Source organism: Amblyomma maculatum, chromosome 1 (genome assembly GCF_055883805.1).
Source record: "Amblyomma maculatum isolate TAMU_Amacu chromosome 1, ASM5588380v1, whole genome shotgun sequence".
In the NCBI taxonomy this organism is placed as follows: Eukaryota; Metazoa; Arthropoda; class Arachnida; order Ixodida; family Ixodidae; genus Amblyomma; species Amblyomma maculatum.
The window spans coordinates 222,394,300-222,412,475 of NC_139344.1; the positions used below are offsets into that span (position 1 = coordinate 222,394,300).

The 18,176-nt window shown below is 42.7% G+C and overlaps 1 protein-coding gene across 2 annotated transcripts in view; it reads right to left on the bottom strand.

The window, feature by feature from the left end:
• Positions 1–2,347: 2,347 nt before the first annotated feature.
• The window catches only part of LOC146205697 (uncharacterized), a 63,564-nt gene continuing 47,735 nt past the window's right edge, over positions 2,348–18,176 (bottom strand). For both annotated transcript variants that reach the window (XM_084590358.1, XM_084590357.1), the window contains exon 7: positions 2,348–5,351. In XM_084590358.1, the coding sequence (XP_084446484.1) occupies positions 4,510–5,351 (842 nt within the window). In that variant the 3' untranslated portion in view covers positions 2,348–4,509. The remainder of the gene's footprint in view (positions 5,352–18,176) is intronic.

Consider the following 18,176-nt stretch of genomic DNA (forward strand, 5'->3'; position numbering starts at 1 on the left):
TACACCCTGCAATAGAACCACCATACCTCTGAGCCAGGTTATGAGCAAAGGACATCCCTTTATGTCACACAACTGATAAGGTGCAGACAGTAAACCACAGTAATTCACAATGTTGTTTTGAAGCCACTGGAGTTAACTGCCAATTCCCGTCTCCAACTGCTTTCCTTAAGCACTCTCATGGATATTCAATGCGTCACAGCTGTTTTGCATCAAAAAACAGTTTTCAGTTTTGACTTTTTATATTTCAGTCTGAAAATCCAGGAAGCCAGGGCAATAATTTTGGTGCATATTATGAGCAAGTAGAGTTCCAGTGGGCAGCAAGTCATCTTTTCAGTATCTAAACACACATTGTTTTTAATTTTTTTTTCTATTTAAATGAGCTTGAACTTGAAATTTCCAGTAACTTAGTCTGTCTTTGCACTGAATCTGAACAGGAAGTACTCTTCCTGTTTCGTACCACAGCACAACATGTACTGGTGCCAACCGTTCCAACTGCGGCATGTCTCTTACATGCATTGGTGACTAAAAAAAAGAAGAAAGAAATTCAGATTGAGAGTATAATTAACAACCCAATAATAAAATTGTTCCCAAGCACCTGTTTTCAAAGTAGGAAAAAAAATATCAGCATGAGGCTTCAGCTCAGGCTCCAGCCTCTGTTTTGATGCCGCATAAATAACTCCCCCAAACTTTTTAAGTAGACCAAACATTTTTGTACGGCACAGCTAATGCATGAATGGATGCTGTTTTAAAAGTGTGCTGCACCATAAAGACATGCAACAAGTTTGCTCCCAAGCAGGTCAGGTTAATTGAAGTAAGAGTATTTGAAAACCTGTTTGCTCTTTAAAGAACCACCAAAAGTATCCCAGTTTCAACGAAGTTCCTTGAAATATCAAAAGCAGCACAGCAGCCCAAGGCTAAGCAAACCTGAGGCAGGCTAAAGAAGTTCACACAGAAAAAAACTCAATGCATGCAAAATTTTCTCCAAGCTGTGGGATGTAGTTAAACAGTCACTTGTGAACACCAAATATGGTTCCACCTTATTCCTTAGCATATAAAGTATCCTACAAATACTCCCACAGCAAAACTGAATTCCACTGCTTATTCAAATCACTCAAATATAGGTCTTCAAAACTTTGCCTCAAGGAAACATGTAGAATTGACATTTGCTATAAAAACAAAGCACACATACGTTCAAGCATATGCATGCTAGGGCAAAAGAAAATTTGAAAACTATGCCGCAAAGGAAAGAAAAACTAATAGCACAATGGAAAAAGCACACAACTCTTTATCCCAGCAGGCTTTACCTCTCTGATGCTAATATCAGTGTTCCTCTTGCTACCACGCCCTCCTATATCATTTACAGTCATGCCTCATTATTACAAGTCTCGTTAATATGGACGACTCGAATTAAAGACAATATTTCTGTGGACCAAACGTTTTCCATGTGTTTAAGGCTCATTTACATAGAAATTCGCAGTCTGGACAATGGACAAGGGGTAAATTCATAGAGCCCACTGAGGTCCATGTATTTTTGTTACGTGAATACGGACTGCTACAAGAACAAACTTGAAGTGCCATAATAAAATGTTTCATTATCTGCATTTCAAGTGCATGACATCTGAACAATGCAGTTAAATATAGCAAGTTACTGAGTGGTTACCCTTTTTCTGTGTGATTTCTTGCTTTGCAGTGCGAAGTTGTCCAGTCAACGCACCTGACCATTTTCTGTATTGCCTGAATGGCCGTGAAGAAACCTATGTGAAGATTGCGCGACATAGAAAGCAGCTTACAGTTGACCAAGAGCTGCTACATAGCAACAATTTGTGGCATAGGAAAAGCTGTAGTAAAAGAATCAACATTCATCCTTGAGACGCTTTAAGCATGTCATAGACCACTAAATATACGTCAATTTGTACAACATTATATCAAAGATAACGGTGACCTATACTCAGTTTCATACATCAAGTGCAACACTGCCAAAGCTACAGCTCTTGTTTGCGCTCTCCGCATCTGCAATGAAAAATAATGCCTGCTCTTGACGAGAGGAAGTAATAGTTGCTTTGTCTGAAAGCTTAATACATCTTACATTTGCCATCAACTCCACAAAAAGCACCTTTTTTTTTAGAAAGAAAGGATCGGATTCGGTGAATTTGTGTTTTTTTGCCGTTTTCGTTAGTGTCGCGTTTTCGCTGCCCCGTAACCTTACCAGATGTGCCACTAGATGGCGCTGGCTGTGCCCTCCGCACTGCACATCTTTTTTTGAGAAAATGGTTCTTCGGTGCGCATTTTTTTTATAAGATCCGCACTGCAAAGATGTCTAGGCATGCGAAGCAAGTGTATGCTTGGAATAGAGCCCGTTTCCGCTGGAACCACTCGGCCACAAAACGAGCACGTAGTGATACGCCTTTTTTTTTTTCTTGCGGACTACTTGCGTAGCTTTCGCTGCGTTGCACCTGATGTATGAAACTGAGTATAGATAGTGGGTTTACAGCACCAAAATTACATCCAATTTCAAATTCACTGGCCATCACTATGCATAAAAAGCAGTCCTTATTTATAATGTGCTTTTTTTCTTCTTTATTATGCACAACTCGCTATAACAACTTTGCTCAAGAACAAAACTGCCCATATTAACGAGGAATGACCGCAAGTTGTAAAGAGGCACGATTTTCTGTTGTTTAGAGAAACACAGTAAGAAAATTTGGAGGACGCATCTCATCCTCAAAGCAAGGCTAAGAACAAAAATATATGATCCCTGCCTAAAAGAAGACTCCCATGAAATGTTCCAAGAAGCTTCTGTTGATTCCGATCACTAAGGGCAGGCCCGAGAACCCAAGATGCTAGGCTGTTTCAAAGGCTGCCAAGCCTTCCATAAATCTTTAAGGTGTGCAAACACAGTGCTGATAAACATGTAAATCTTTGACACCTCGCTATTCAAAACAAACAACTAACTGAAAAGCATCAGTGCCTCACAACAAAACACAAACAGGCAGAAGCCTGCCCCTTCATTCTGAAACTTAAAATAGACATATCTTTGTATACCACCAGTAAACATTAAGCAACAAGTGAAGTACCATATCACAAATGTGAGGTAGGATGCCCAGCATAGAGTGTTTCATAAAGAGACAATTACCTTTTTTTCTGCCACCCAGAATCACAGACCACAAGCAAAAAGCTAACTTCTTTCAGCTCACTGAAACAGCTCTGCTCCACCATGCAAGCAACATAGAAGATGTAGCACCACCAAGTAGTGTGGTATCTTATACCAAGCTCTAAAGCTGGCATTTAAAAATTAACAAAACCACTCACCAATAAAAGTTGAAGAGCAAATTGTTTAAATTTCAGCAACAGTAACCCCTACTCCTATTAACACTGATAATTGAAATTTCCACAGCAATAAAATGGAATGTCACCAATGGGCTATCCTAACAGATGGTTCTTGAAAGGTACTTAATGCCAAAAAAATGGGCAGTTATGAAATGGCTTTAAATATCATTTAGAAACATCGTAATGTACATATCTGTGTGTATATACATATATGACCTGTCTGTACATATAGATAGCAAGAATAAATTGCACTCTCACCCACCTCCGTTCCAACTCTATTATAACAATTTGTACATGAGCACGGTATTTAAGGATGTTTAATGCATGGACAATTCTCAGTCTTAATATCGACATGATGGCAGTTTGCGTACAGCTCAGAGAACATATATGACATTAACCACTTTAGTGTCTATAAATCTATGAATGATAGCAACACCTGGCAATAACAGCCTAATATTTTCTCTGCCACAAAATGTTTCTTGTAGGAGAAATTGCACACAACCTCAGGCAAACTTGCCCATAAAATAGTGTGAAAAAAAAAGTTCCATATGGATGACTTCAATGGTAAATAAGTAAATGCTACAGCTCTGCAACTAGAATTGTTGTTGAGGAATACGAACTAATTAATTTCATAACAGCAACTTAAGCACCATGTACTCAAAACATGAGCTCAGAACATCAAGCGATGCTTGCCTAGACATTCCAATTCTCATGTAATGTAGCATATAATAAAGGAATAGAATGAAATAACTGTTGAAGGCACGAGTGCCATGTGAACACAATCTACAATTAGCTCCACAGAGAATGGACATGTTCACCTCATGTCCATGTTTCTTAAATACAATGAGCACAGCTTAAAATATATCTTGAAACTAAATCTATGGATTCAAATAAGCAGACGTTGTTACCATGCATTCATATTTCATTACTTCAAACAAGAGCAATGCAGCCTCAACCTGAACTGCTGCCACGTCATATATCTTTTAAGCTGTTGACCATTTAACCTAGTTCTTTCCCCAGAACAATGCTTTCTTCTCTTTGTATGTTCAGTAGGATGAACCTAATTTCACTAGGTGCTGCGCACAGGTACCAACATTCAAGACAATACATTTAACAGCATATCCTGTTACCATAGTGAAAACAACAACAAACAAAAGACATGTGAAAAAAAAAGGGCCTTGGCTAGCTGTGCTGCTTTTTTGAGTGAAGATAACTCTGATAGCCATGCCTAAACCCCAAACCACAGCGGGAGCAACGATGGCGTTCTCGTGAGTGGCACCAGTACATGTGGACTAGGTAGCTACTGTGACACCTGAATGCCTTTTTGCGTCGCAGGCCACCTTCCAACTTACAGTGGTGACAAGACAGACTCAGCGAGGGTTTTCCTAAAGGTAGGCGTGGAGGTGCACAACGTTTCCTCCGGTGACGTGGAGCCGTTGGGCCTAGCTGAGACTTTCCACAGCGGTCAGAGCAACAGACAACTACTTTTCGAGGCTTTGGTTGCTTCCTAGACTGCTTCAATCGCTGCACCTGCAGCGCAGGTGCTGCTACTACCCGGCCAGCATTGTCTGGCTCAGCCACCAGTCCAAAGTGACGCAGCAGCATCACTGCACAGTCAGCACAGCGGCCTCTGAGCACCATGTTGTGGTGGCTCTCTGCCGCGTGCCGTGTCAGCACCTTGGCACTGCTGCACGGCATTCCACAGTGCGGACACCGAGCCACTGCATTGTCATCTGCGTGCTCTGTGGAGACGTGCTTGCGCAGCACATCCTCGAAGGGCGTACTGTACTGGCAGCACGCATCCGTGGCTCGGCAGCACAGAGCCTGGCCCGAGTGGAGCCGCATGTGTGCAATCATTGTGTCCTGAGTGAAGGAGCAGAAGCCACACACAACGCAGCGGTACGGGAACACCGTGGCCAGGCCGCCCTGGCCCAGAGGCTGCTGATCAGCTGCCCTGCCCCCACGAGCAGGGCCATGGCGGGGCTCCGGGGACACGCAGTCTGCTAGCCCTCGTTGCTCAGTTGCTGCACTCCATGTAAAGAGAGACAGGATGAGCGGGTCACGCTTAAAAGGGGTTCACCCAAGGAATTCCACAGTCTGCTCACAGGAGATATCACGCCACTTCAATCACCTAAATTTCAGTGCACAGAAGGCATCAACAAGCAGAGAGTGGAGCATCAACACTTCTGAATGTCCTTTAATCACAACCATTGAATTCTCTGACTGAGGCTCCTTACTCATTAATCAATGCCATAACACATTTTTTATTTCCTTTCGGCAAATGTTGGGAAAAGACTGATTCAAATTATTCTGAAGAGCGTTACTACAGACATTCTAAAAGACAAGCCACAGCGTGAAAGCACTCCCAAAACGTCTCTCACTAAGCACATTAGTGCTTCCCCTCTCAACTGTATGCATGCAATGTTTTTTCACTATTTTATTACCCACTACAAGAAGTTGCCTTTTGGACATCGCAAGGTTTTACATTTCGAGCCTCAGCTAGTGCAGGTAATACCACTAAAATAGACTGGCAGCTATTGAAAGCTTGTTGCGTGATTACAAAGAGCTAATTACCATTACCTGCTACAATAGAATAACTTCAGAACCTTTTTGTGAGCTGCATGCAGCTTTGTCATGAAAACTGTATGCATGCAATGTGCAATGTTTTTTCACTATTTTATTACCCACTACAAGAAGCTACCTTGTGGACATTGCAAGGTTTTACATTTCGAGCCTCAGCTAGTGCAGGTAATACCACCAAAATAGACTGGTAGCTATTGAAAGCTTGCTGCGTGATTACAAAGAGCTAATTACCTGCGACAATATGATAACTTCAGAACCTTTTTGTGGGCTGTATGCAGCTTTGTCATGCAAACTGTATGCATGCAATGTTTTTTCACTATTTCATGACCCACTACAAGAAGCTGCCTTTTGGACATCGCAAGGTTTTACATTTCGAGCCTCAGCTAGTGCAGGTAATACCACTAAAATAGACTGGCAGCTATTGAAAGCTTGTTGCGTGATTACAAAGAGCTAATTACCATTACCTGCTACAATACGATAACTTCAGAACCTTTTTGTGAGCTGCATGCAGCTTTGTCATGAAAACTGTATGCATGCAATGTTTTTTCACTATTTTATTACCCACTACAAGAAGCCACCTTTCGGACATTGCAAGGTTTTACATTTCGAGCCTCAGCTAGTGCAGGTAATACCACCAAAATAGACTGGCGGCTATTAAAAGCTTGCTGCGTGATTACAAAGAGCTAATTACCAACGACAATATGATAACTTCAGAACCTTTTCGCGAGTTGCATGCAGCTTTGCCATGCAGCTCCCAACTACTTTGTCACTTGTCAACCGTGGCAGGTCGCAGCTGGCTATTGGTAGAAAGCTGCCTCTTCCATGTATCCCTCTACCACTCTTGGCAGGTGACATGGTTCTTCCCATGGCTGCTAACTTTCCTCTACAAGAGGAGAGGAGAATTTCCCACTCTCTGATTTGCCAGGTGGCAGGCCACAACTGGCTCTTCTATGTCCCACGTTTAGCAAGGGACCACCTTCCAGTTGGTAAGTGGCAAGTGTGCGACACCATTGACTTTCATCCTAATGGAGCTCTTATGCTAATGCATAATAATGAGACTTTGCCTCTATTGATAGAATCGGGCATGGTATTGCTAGTTAAATGAGAAAAGTGCTAGTTTTAAACTGGTACAAAGAAAATGCTTAATATTAATAAGTGATATTAAGACATCTGTATGCATTAATGCACTCAAAATCAAACAAGCCAGGATACTATATAAACACAAAACTAATGTAACAGGCTGAAAGAATGTGCCAGATGATTATTATGCCGACTATGAAGTGCTTGTTTGAAGTAATGCCTGCTGGTACCACTCTGTCACTGAGCATTCTGCTTCAGAATAAGCCAGACTAACAATGTAATTTTGGATGATCATTTTGAAGCTGAAGCTGAATTCTCTGATTACCTGAACGATGTGGAAAATTGTTCAGCTTACCAAATTGATAGGGAAAAGAAATGCCAGGCTAGCATAAACCCTTTTTTTTTTTGTGCACACTGCTTATTGCAAAGCCTTGTAGTGGCACACCAAATGGTAGGTAGGCATTTCCTTTGTCACTCTAGCATGTTCTGTCCGGAAATGCACTGCAACAAATACTGTGACAAATTATTCCAAAACCTTCACTAAATGGGTTTACGAGTACAGGTATCATTGCAGCATGGTAAGAGCAATGCTAAATTGCAAGTGGCCTTGTGTGACACAATCAGAAACAGTCTGCTCTTTTCTCCAAGAATCTTTTTTTTTTTCAGAAATAAGAGAATTGTCAGACAAAGATCAGACAGGCAGATTTGTGAAAAAATAGCAACTGTTGAAGGAACGGCTAAAACTCCACAAATTTGAACAGTTGATTTTAAAGGAATTTCTTGATAAATGTTTTCCAGTTAATTCCTCTTCAGGCATGCCTTTTTAACCATGAAATGCTCCGTATGCTTTGCACAACCTACCACCCAAGCACTAATGTTAAAGGAACAATCCACTGTCAGAGACGAGCATAAAATTATTGGTATATTCTGATAGATCTTAGAACACGGTGCCATTACTTACCAACCTATTACGACTATGCCACAGTGCCAGACACTTATTTTTGCGACGTCATTTTTGTTTCGCGAATCATAGCCTCTATACTATATAAACTGTTATTATTAACCAACCAATTTTTATTCATATCAACTTAAGGCAGCCTACATTTCTCATTTCCTGCAAATTACAGCTACTTTTATTGTTGAGTCTTGCTTGAACTACTGTTAAAATGCTTTCAAAAAAGAAATCGCACAGTTGACACTGCCGCTATACCAAAACAGGGATATGAAACAGGATTTTGTAACCAGGTTTGCCACAAAAGGTGGAGAAAGGCTGTAGATCAAGCCACATTTTTGTGTTGTCTAATGTGCCCTGCACGCTATTTCAACCTAAATAATATTCAAAGTGTGCATTCTTGGCAAATTTCAAATTCATGATGCAGACACGCCATAAAAGTCACAGCCCTTCAGCACATCTACCTTGACTTTAATGTGCTCTATATGCATGAATCAGCCAGCAGTTCTTCTCTACCAAAATAGTCACCAGGGCAATGCATCCTGAACGACTTAGGACAAGTATCCAAGGAAGAAAGTGTGTTTAAACTGCTAGCTCTCAGCACAACAAAACTAAGGCAGTACTACTGGCAGCAGGAGGATTGGTAAAAGTATCCTCATTTCATCAATCACCATCATATCAGCAGATAGATTATGTCCACATCCTGTACAAGCCATGGCCACCCCGTCCAACCGCACTTTTAAGATAAAAGCCTTTAATGGCTCATTGTTGTCGTCAGCAAAAGTATCACTCTTTTGCCATTGAATCGATACTTAAAAAATAAATGAATAAACCTTGTCTTCCCCCGGGGAATCGAACCTCCATCCCTTGGATCCCCAGCCCAGTGCTTTACCACTGCGCCATGCCCAGGATACCTTTTTTTTTTTTTTTTTCAGCATGGTATTTATTACATTCCTTTAAATTCAGGAAAGAGCTATATGCATTATTTAAAAAGTAATCAGCCTATAGGAGAAAAGTCCAGTTGAAACATACAACACCAACACCACACAACTAGAATACGACTTATCCCAACTTCACTAAAACAGTGGCAAGGAAAGACAACACAAACAATGGCAGCCAGTCCGGTTGATAGTCACTATCTTCTTAAGTGTCTCTAAGCTGGTGCACCATCTGGCCGAAATGAGTAGCGGGGGAGAAGAGAGGTTATCGCGCCGCATAGAATCAAAACTGGAGGACCATATGAACGTCGTAGCCAGAAACATGTTACAAGCCTGTGCTCGAACAAAAATTGATAGGCAGTACGGAACAAAAGTCTGACCATAGCTTTGGAGTGCCGGCACCCATTCTTTCCAGTAGCGCCCGCTAGACTTGAATGCATGAAGGGGAACTCCAAGGTGTTTAGGGGGAACAAGAGACCATTCAATTTCAGCATAATGAGCCAGAATTGCTCCCCATGAACCAAACCACTAACCCGAACTTTTAGACCTATTCATTTGAGTGCCAGATACAATGCCGAACTGCTCAATGGTGGTCATAATTTTGTCAACGCTGGGTTTGTCAGTGCTGAAAAATGCCAAATCATCAGCAAACGCAAGCACTTCATTACTGAAGGCAACATAACCACGGATATTGTGGTTTTGCAGTACACTCAAAGTGGCTCTAGGTAGAGGGCAAAGAGTAGCGGTGACATAGGACAGCCTTGCTTCATGAATGATCGAATTGGCACAGGCTTTGGAAGGTGACCAAGAGAGTGGAATAGTTGTCGTAACGAAGTTGCCCCCCTTTAAGTACAGTTGATCCAACATTTGCACACTCGAGAAGAGAAAACAGAAACGAATGCCGGACACGATCAAATGCCTTCGAAAGGTCAATCTGGAGTAGAGAAAGCTGTTCATAAGAGCCAGAGCAAGTTTCGAGAATTGTACATGCAATATGTATGTTATTTCGTATGGAGCGTCCCCTCAAGCCACATGTCTGGTGAGGGCCAATGAGAACTGTCATCGCATATTGTAAACAATCTGATAGTACTTTCGCAAAAATTTTGTAGTCCACATTGCCAACGTGATTGGCCTGTAGCCATCCACAGAAAGCAATTTCTCTTTATCTGTACTCTTTGGAATTAAGACTATGTGATTCCTAGTAAAGGACTGAGGAAGGACCTCCACATCAAAACTTAAAGCGGAAATCTGCAGCAAGACAGGGCTCAGCAAAGGTTTAAAAGTTTTGTAAAACTCGCATGATATGCCATAAGGGCCAGGTATTTTAGAGAGGGGTAATTGGTCAATTGCCTGTTCTATTTCTTCCAACGTGAAAGGGCCATTGATAAGAGCACAGTCATCATCTGATAAAGGCGTTATAAGAGCTGTGAAGTTAGCTAGTAGGTCCGAATTAGAAGTAGCAGAAGCGTCACTGAACAGTGCCGTGTAATAGCTCACAAACACAGAGATGATCTCACATGTTTTCGTTACTAGGCTGCCATTGGACATCATTCCCAGTATCAATTTGGCAGTAGCATGACAGTGCTCATCAAGTAGAGCTTGTCGCATAGGAGTTTCACAGTGCAAAACACGATTTGTAAGAGATCGAACTCTGCACCCCTGTATGTTTCAGTGTCCTGTTTTTGTAGGTCACCTTTACCCCAACAATTTTGTCTAAATATATACTCAAGGTGCCTCACATTCTAATCCATAGAGGTTATACAAACTCTTATGCAATGTCCTCTCTTCAAATTTCCTGTAAAATGACCAAACAGACTCAATTTCAATAGCTATCATTCGCACCTCCTGTTTAAACAGCTCCCAAGCAGCAAATATTGGCATGGCACCTGTCAAACACACTTGCAGTTGTGAGCGTATGCGAAAGGCAAACTCCTGGTCATTTGCAAGCGAAGAATTTAGCTTTCAAAGCTCCTACTGCGGCCTAAATTTTGAACAGTAAGTTCTCCCGAGCCGTGCAACCACCATACAATGATCGGAAAAGGAAACCGGTACAGTTTCACACAACAAATCACGGGAAACCAGCGGGGAAGAAACATAAATCCTGTCTAGGCGAGCGTGGGACCTTCCCTGGATATGCGTGAATAGTGTAGTTGCATGACATGAGGCCCCTGTATCAAAGAGTCCTGAGTCATCTATAACATGCGACAACACTTCACCACTTCTGTCTCTGTGTACACTAGGCCCAGCACGATCATTCAGGTAACATACACAATGAAAGTCTCCCATTAGCACAACATTCTTATCACAATCTAGTAGGTTAGCCACGCCTTCAAACATATCAATACGCTCATCTGCACTATTGGACGCATAAATATTGATGTCTCTATGGCTTCCTGTGGAGCAAAAAATCACAGCTTATTAGCCGCCCTTCAGAGTCTGTAAAGTAATAACGCAGAATAAGGGAGAGCCTTTTGCAAAAATAAGAAGAAACCCACCAAAAAACCAACAGCATGCGTCACAATAACATTGTAATCAGACAAAAAGGGTCCTAGTGCCCTCTCTGTATCCTGCTCACTCTCAATCTTCGTTTCCTGGATGGCAACAGAATCAAGCCGCCTGATACTGAAAAGTCGGCGAAGTTGCACTTGCTTCTGGTGCTATAGTATAATGTGTGAAAAAATGATAATCACGCAAACTTCCTTCTGAAAGCGAGCGATGGCAGGTTTAAAACCTCTTTAATTGATGATACGCTCTGAAATCTTGAGTAGGATGATCTAATGAATCTTGCTGCTTTGTTCTGGACGGATTCAAGAAGATTAGAAAGGGCGTCCTGGTGAGGATGCCATATGATGGAAGCATATTCTAAGGTTGGCCTTATCAGTGTAAGCTTGATATCTTGTGTTAGAATTTGCGAAGTGTAAACGGCGCCTTAGCATGCCAAGTTTTCTAAAAGCTTTGCCGGTGATGAGGTCTATATGAGCATGCCAAGAGAGATTAAAATGCAAATGAACACCTAGATATTTATAGAAGAAACAGATTCAACAGCTTTACCGTTGATTGTGTGCACGCCAAGTAACGGTCCTGGAACAGATGAAAATTTTATATGTTTAGTTTTTTCTTCATTAATTTTCATTTGCCAAGTACTGCACCATTCAGTTAGCCTGTTTAGATCGGACTGGAGCGTATGTGCATCTTCCGCGTTAGATATTGTTTTATAGATTACGCAGTCGTCTGCAAAAAGGCGAATTAATGAGTTGATGTTACTTGCTATGTCATTTATATAAATTAAAAAGAGCAAAGGCCCGAGAAATGTCCCTTGAGGGACACCTGATTTTACACGTGCAGAGTTAGAGATGCAATCATTTATCTTAACTGATTGGAAACGATTAGTCAAGAATTCAGCGATCCATCTGGCCGTGTTATCATCAAGCTGCAGATTTTTAGTTTTTAACAGTAAACGTTTGTGAGGAACACGATCAAAGGCTTTTGAAAAATCGACAAAAATTGCATTTGTGTCAAGGGACATATGTAGCGCATGATGTAGGTCAGTAACTAATTCAAATAACTGCGTTTGACATGATCTTTTGTACCGGAAACCATGCTGATTTTCTAGAAGCAGTTTAAATGGTTCATAATGTGAGAAAACAAGATGTGTTCTAATAGTTTGGAGCATATTGATGTCAGGGAAATGGGTCTGTAGTTAGTAGGATCAGAACGAGCTCCCGCCTTATGTATAGGAATGATGTGAGCGATCTTCCAGTCATCCAGGATGCAACCTGAGTCAAGTGACTGGTGAAATGGCAAACACTGAAGCGCTCCTTCTCGTAACGGTTCGCTTTAGCGTAGTCACGCAGCATCTTTCGGGCATATTGTACCCTGGGGGAGAAATCCTCCTCCAGCCAAACCTTAGGAGTATTGAGTACGTAGTGCCTCAACCTTTGATTTAAAGTTTAGAAATTTAACATTCAAGGGGCGGTGAACGTTGTCTCGGCGCTGCCCTACTCGATGGGCGCGCTCAATGTCGCCAGCATTTATCTGAATGTCGCAATCGGTCGCGAATATGTGCATCAAAATAAAGTATCTCAAAAATATTTAAATCAGAATAAGATTCAATACCAGGAGCACATAGGAGCACATATATCTAACGTACACCGCAGGCATTAGTAAACATTAGAATGCAAGACCACTAACTGCAGATGATCATTTGGTTGTACATAATTGTTAGTTCTTAAATTTCTGTCAGGCTGAGTATTTCGCCATTTCTACCAGACCAGTAAGTCTTATAGGCATCACCTTACAAACCCAAACAAAAGTATAGACCAGACTACAGCACTCTCGAACCAAGACCAAAAAGTACATCAGGCAGCATCTCTCTCTAGACTGCCAAAAATTTGAAGTGCCAAACCATCTTGCTTTATAACCTTGGTAAGTGCATAAACTTGCCTTTGTAATAATGCTCCTGAAAATACAAACAGTCATCCGGGCACCAGTGCATTGTAAAATGGAGGCAGTAACAACCAGAGTAAGAAATGGCTTTGTTGAGCGCTGCGTGTGACATTCTCAAAGTGTACAGAGAGCTCTGCCACTGCGAAGTGTTCAGACTGATCATTTACCATTAAGTCTTAAAATTATGGCCTGTGTTAAAAAAGGATGTCTGTGATGCACTGCAAAAACATTTCGAGGGAAGTTGGAACCCTCAAGTAATGTGTTCGAAATGGCAGGCTTAACAGCATGGTTGTAATAATGTTTATCGTCCAGTGACTGTCTTACGAAAAGTGTAGGCATGCTCACAGAATTTTCTCATCATCATCTGCATCATTTGTGCTTCTTGGCTTGCATGTTAGCAGCACCGATCTATGTGGTAGCATTGAAATGCACAATGGATATATGATAAGACAAACTGAAACTAACAAGAGTGATCGAGTATGGTGAGCTTCCACTAACCCATTCTGATCGCTGGTACCACCTCGCTTGCATTTGTAGCTCCAGTGATCAGTCTTATGAATGTATAGCACTTCGTCAGGGTTCCCGGAATTATTGAATACCCCGCATTGCATAACCTCGCGACCATGCACGTTTGTAAATCGTGACTGACTACAGGTGCCAGACTCTGCGAGTTTGAGATCATAGCTCGACAAAACCAAACCAGACCTGCAATCTGTACAGGTGTTCCCGTGTCATTGCGCACAGGACAGGCGTGCAAATGAACGAATTCTAACATCGCTGACTACATTAATGAAGCTTGCCTGCATTATTTCGTGGACTTATACTGTCGCAGGATAAGCTGTACACTACAAATTACTCTGTTAATTAAGGCGCTGTACAGTGCCTACAAAGTGCCAGTCAGCCGTTTCTTCCATATGCGCCCTGTATCCTGTCACCTCTCGTGGTATTCTGGAAGTTTTCCTTTTCCCCACGTTCAACAGATGAACGACGCTAAGAAGCGTTTATTATGTCGGCACCGAATTTTCCTTCATGCTCTGGTCTATACACAGCAGAAATAGCGCTATACATTAGTCTTGGCATTAATTAAAGGATTAGTGGACACCCAAACAATGCCTAGCTTGGTTTCCAACAACACAAATGTCTTGGTATGGCATTTTCTGGAGGCAGCGGCAATGCAAGAGGCGCAGTTGATAAGGCAACAAAGCAAACCCCAAAAAGCCAACAAACACTGAACATTGCAATAGCATGCCCCGTCCCCACTTCAGTCAAGTAAGGACATCAACGTCAGCACCTGCGCCATTTGTGAATGTTTATGACACGCGAATTTCCAGCATGCTCTTCACACCACGGAATGACCAACGTAAACCCCCGCGTGCTGCAGGCCTGTTTCACTTCCCTGTTGCCATTATGCAGGCTGACAGCAAACCAGCATGATACAGGCCCAGCCACTTAATTATGATGCCCATCCGTATAAATATATACAGATTGATTAAAGAATATGTGAAAGAAATTCATTTTCCAGTAGTGCCATCTAATGCAGATGAAAGATTACACACTGTGCCCGAGAAATTGGCTCTCAAGGAAGTACGAACTTTTGGTGCAGGTTACCCATACTTTGTTGTTATGCAGCAGCATGTAGCAGGCTTTGCCTATTGGCACAATTTGATGCAATTGAAATAGCAATCGTGTCACTGTACAGTTAAATCTTGATCAAACGAACCTCAATATAACGAAGTTTGCGATGCAATAAACTGTTTCAGTCTTGCTTCCACTGAAATGCACAGATTTTTTCCCTCGATTTAGCCAAGTAGTTTCGCACCAGAGTTTCGCTATGACGAGGTTTTTGCAAGCATAGAAATCAAACTTTGAGAAATTCTACCACCTTGAAATCAAATTTTTTTACTTACCACAAAAGCGTGAAGCATGTTTCTAAACACCACAGTTAAACAAACTGAAAAAATTTTCCCCCTCTGCAAAGCCCCGTGTGCACAGATGTTCAAACAGCACATGCAAAGTTTCAATCTCCGAAATGGTACTGTAGAACCCCGCTGTTACATTCCTCACTGCTGCGTTTTCCTGGCTGTTAAGTCGTTTTCGTCCGGTCCCGGCATAGCTCCCATAGGATGCCTGTATTGGGAACCCCGCTTTTACGTTGTAGCTGTGAAAACGTTCCCACATAATACGTCGCAACCTGGCTTCTCGAATTCGCCTGAGCAACGTGCGCTAGCCACCATTTTGGCTTTTGACGAGTCTTGGCCAGGCTTAGCTACACGCACTGGCGGCATATGCCGCACGAGAGTTGGAGAGGCTGGCACTAGATGGCTAAACTATCGCCAAACTATAGCCATACCATACGCCTCGTGAACGTCGAATCCACAGGCCAGATTTTTTCCTCCACCGTCGAACCAGTCAAACCATCAAACTTCTAATGTCTTTGTCGTGCTTCGATAGCGTCAATGGCGTCGTGCAAGCGGAAAGCGCTTCCCCTTGAGGAAACGTTAGCCATACTCAATGCAGTCGACAGGCAGCCAGCACGGAAAAGAGTGGATATTGTGAAAGACCTTGATCTGCCACCTTCTACGCTGAACAGTATCATCTCGAAGCGTGCCAAAATAGAGGAGAATGCTGCTAACTTCAGCCTGAAGGCTAAGCAGGCTCGTGGCGTTAAGTACGCAAACCTCGACGAGGCTCTTCTCACATGGTTTAAGCAAGCTCGTGCTGCCAGTGTCAACTTTGACAGGAGCATTCTGTATGGGAAGGCGAGGGACATAGCCGACAGATTGGGCATCACTAACTTCGTGGCGTTTAATGGCTGGATCGACTGCCTTCAAAAGAAGCACGACATCGCTTATAAGACTGTAAGCGGAGAAGCAGCAAGTGTCAACTTAGAAACAGTCCATGATTGGAAGGCCACACTATCCGCTACAATTGAGGGGTATGAGCCCCGGGGCATTTATAATGCTAACGAAATGGGCCTTTTCTTTCGTGTGCAGTCATCAAAGTCATTAAGACTGAAAAGCGAAGCATGCCATAGAGGAAAATGCAGCAAAGACCGATTGATGGTGCTCCTTTGCTGTAACATGGATGGCTCAGACAAGCTAAACCTATGGGTAAGCCCACAGTGCTTGAAGATCGTTCACATGCTGCCATGTCAGTACAGAAGCAACAGTCATGCATGGATCTTCCCAGGGCAGAAATGTTCTTTTTCTGCACAAACATGCTGCCCACCTGAGAGACCAGCCGTTTCTTTGGAATGTGAAGCTTGTGTTCTCACCTAACACTACAAGCTATTTGCAGCCGTTGGACATTGGCATCATAAAAACTTAAAGCACGCCTACAGGAAATGCGTTGTGAAGCATTGTCTCGCATCTATTGATCACGGACAGCAACCTACGGCCATTTCAATACTTGACGCTATGCAATACGTCGCTTCAGTGTGGACTGCAGTGAGCGTGTCAATTGCACAGCCCTGCTTCGCTCTGTGTGGTTTCCGCATAGACAGGGAAATGAAAGCTACCACAGAGGCTGAAGAGTTGGAAGTACTAGCACCTTGTGATCAAGATGCTAGCTGAGGCTATGAATGTGCTGGGTGCCATGGAAGTTGCACATGATGACTATGTCGCCGTGAATGCTGCCGTCGTGACGTCAGAGTGCCAAAGCATTGCCGAGATTGTTGCGAATTCGGTCACGAGTGAAGCCGCTGACTGCGATGACGAGGAGCACGATCTGCTTGATTCCGAGGAGTTGACAGAACCGAGCTTTGGAGAAGCCATCATGGCTGTGGCGCTCCTCCACAGGTACGTCGCACCTCAAAGATATGCTGACACCAATACGGCCTTCCAGGCTATTGAGAAATGCGGTGCTTTCCAGCGAGCGAATGAAACGGCCTTCCACCAGTCTCAATTTTTTTAAGTAAGTTTTTTTCATTTTTAGGCTCAATAAATAGAAAAAGTCATAGCTGCACAGTTTTCATTCATATTTTGTAACTTTCCTCATTGTTGCAGATTCCCAGCTGTTACATTTATTTTCTTCCTGGTCTGGTGAAAAACATATGAGCGGGGTTCTACTGTACTAAACAGCACTGCATAGAGCATGTATTTCATTCACTGGCAAGCAACATGTTGAGACAGTCATTTCACTTTCTTGAAATCATGGCGTTCATTCTCATGTGCTTGAGATCAGCCCACCTTGCCTCACTGTGGTTAAAGTGCTCAACCGCTGATCGAGTGCACAAATTTGACCTCAGCCACGAAGGATACTTTTTGCCGGAAGAGAAACATGAGTTGAAATTTTCAGAGCCTCAACTACAGCACCCTGCTTAGTCAATGTCAGTTTGGGACGATAAATATCAAACAGAACTAAGCCATCACGCCCGTCTCATCATGACACTACGGCCCCATGAAGTGCAGACACAGTCGAAAGCCGTTAGATCACGCCCGCGTGTGCATGGTGCTAGTGGTCAACATTTCTAAAAATGTAGCTCGCGGTCCACAATCCCGCACGAAGCAAACCAAACCACCTGCACTATTTTCCGGCAATTTGCTGCTTGCACTTCTCGTTCCCGTAAGCCTACGAGGGCACATGACAGGTTGCAGGGTTGCTTGACGCCATTCATGAGCTCCTACAGCACCGCTTGGTTTCGTATTCAGTGAAGCGCCCGCTCCATGGCAGTCACTGCATCAACATTAAAAGCTTGTAATTTTCGTTGACTGCGTTTATACCTCCAGCCATCAATCATGCTTTCGAGATGTCCATAATTTGGTCTAGAAATACTTCAAGGATTACATCTAAATGCGAAGTGTCAATAGAGAGCTGCTCGGCTCACAGAAAACCTGAACTGACGCGATATT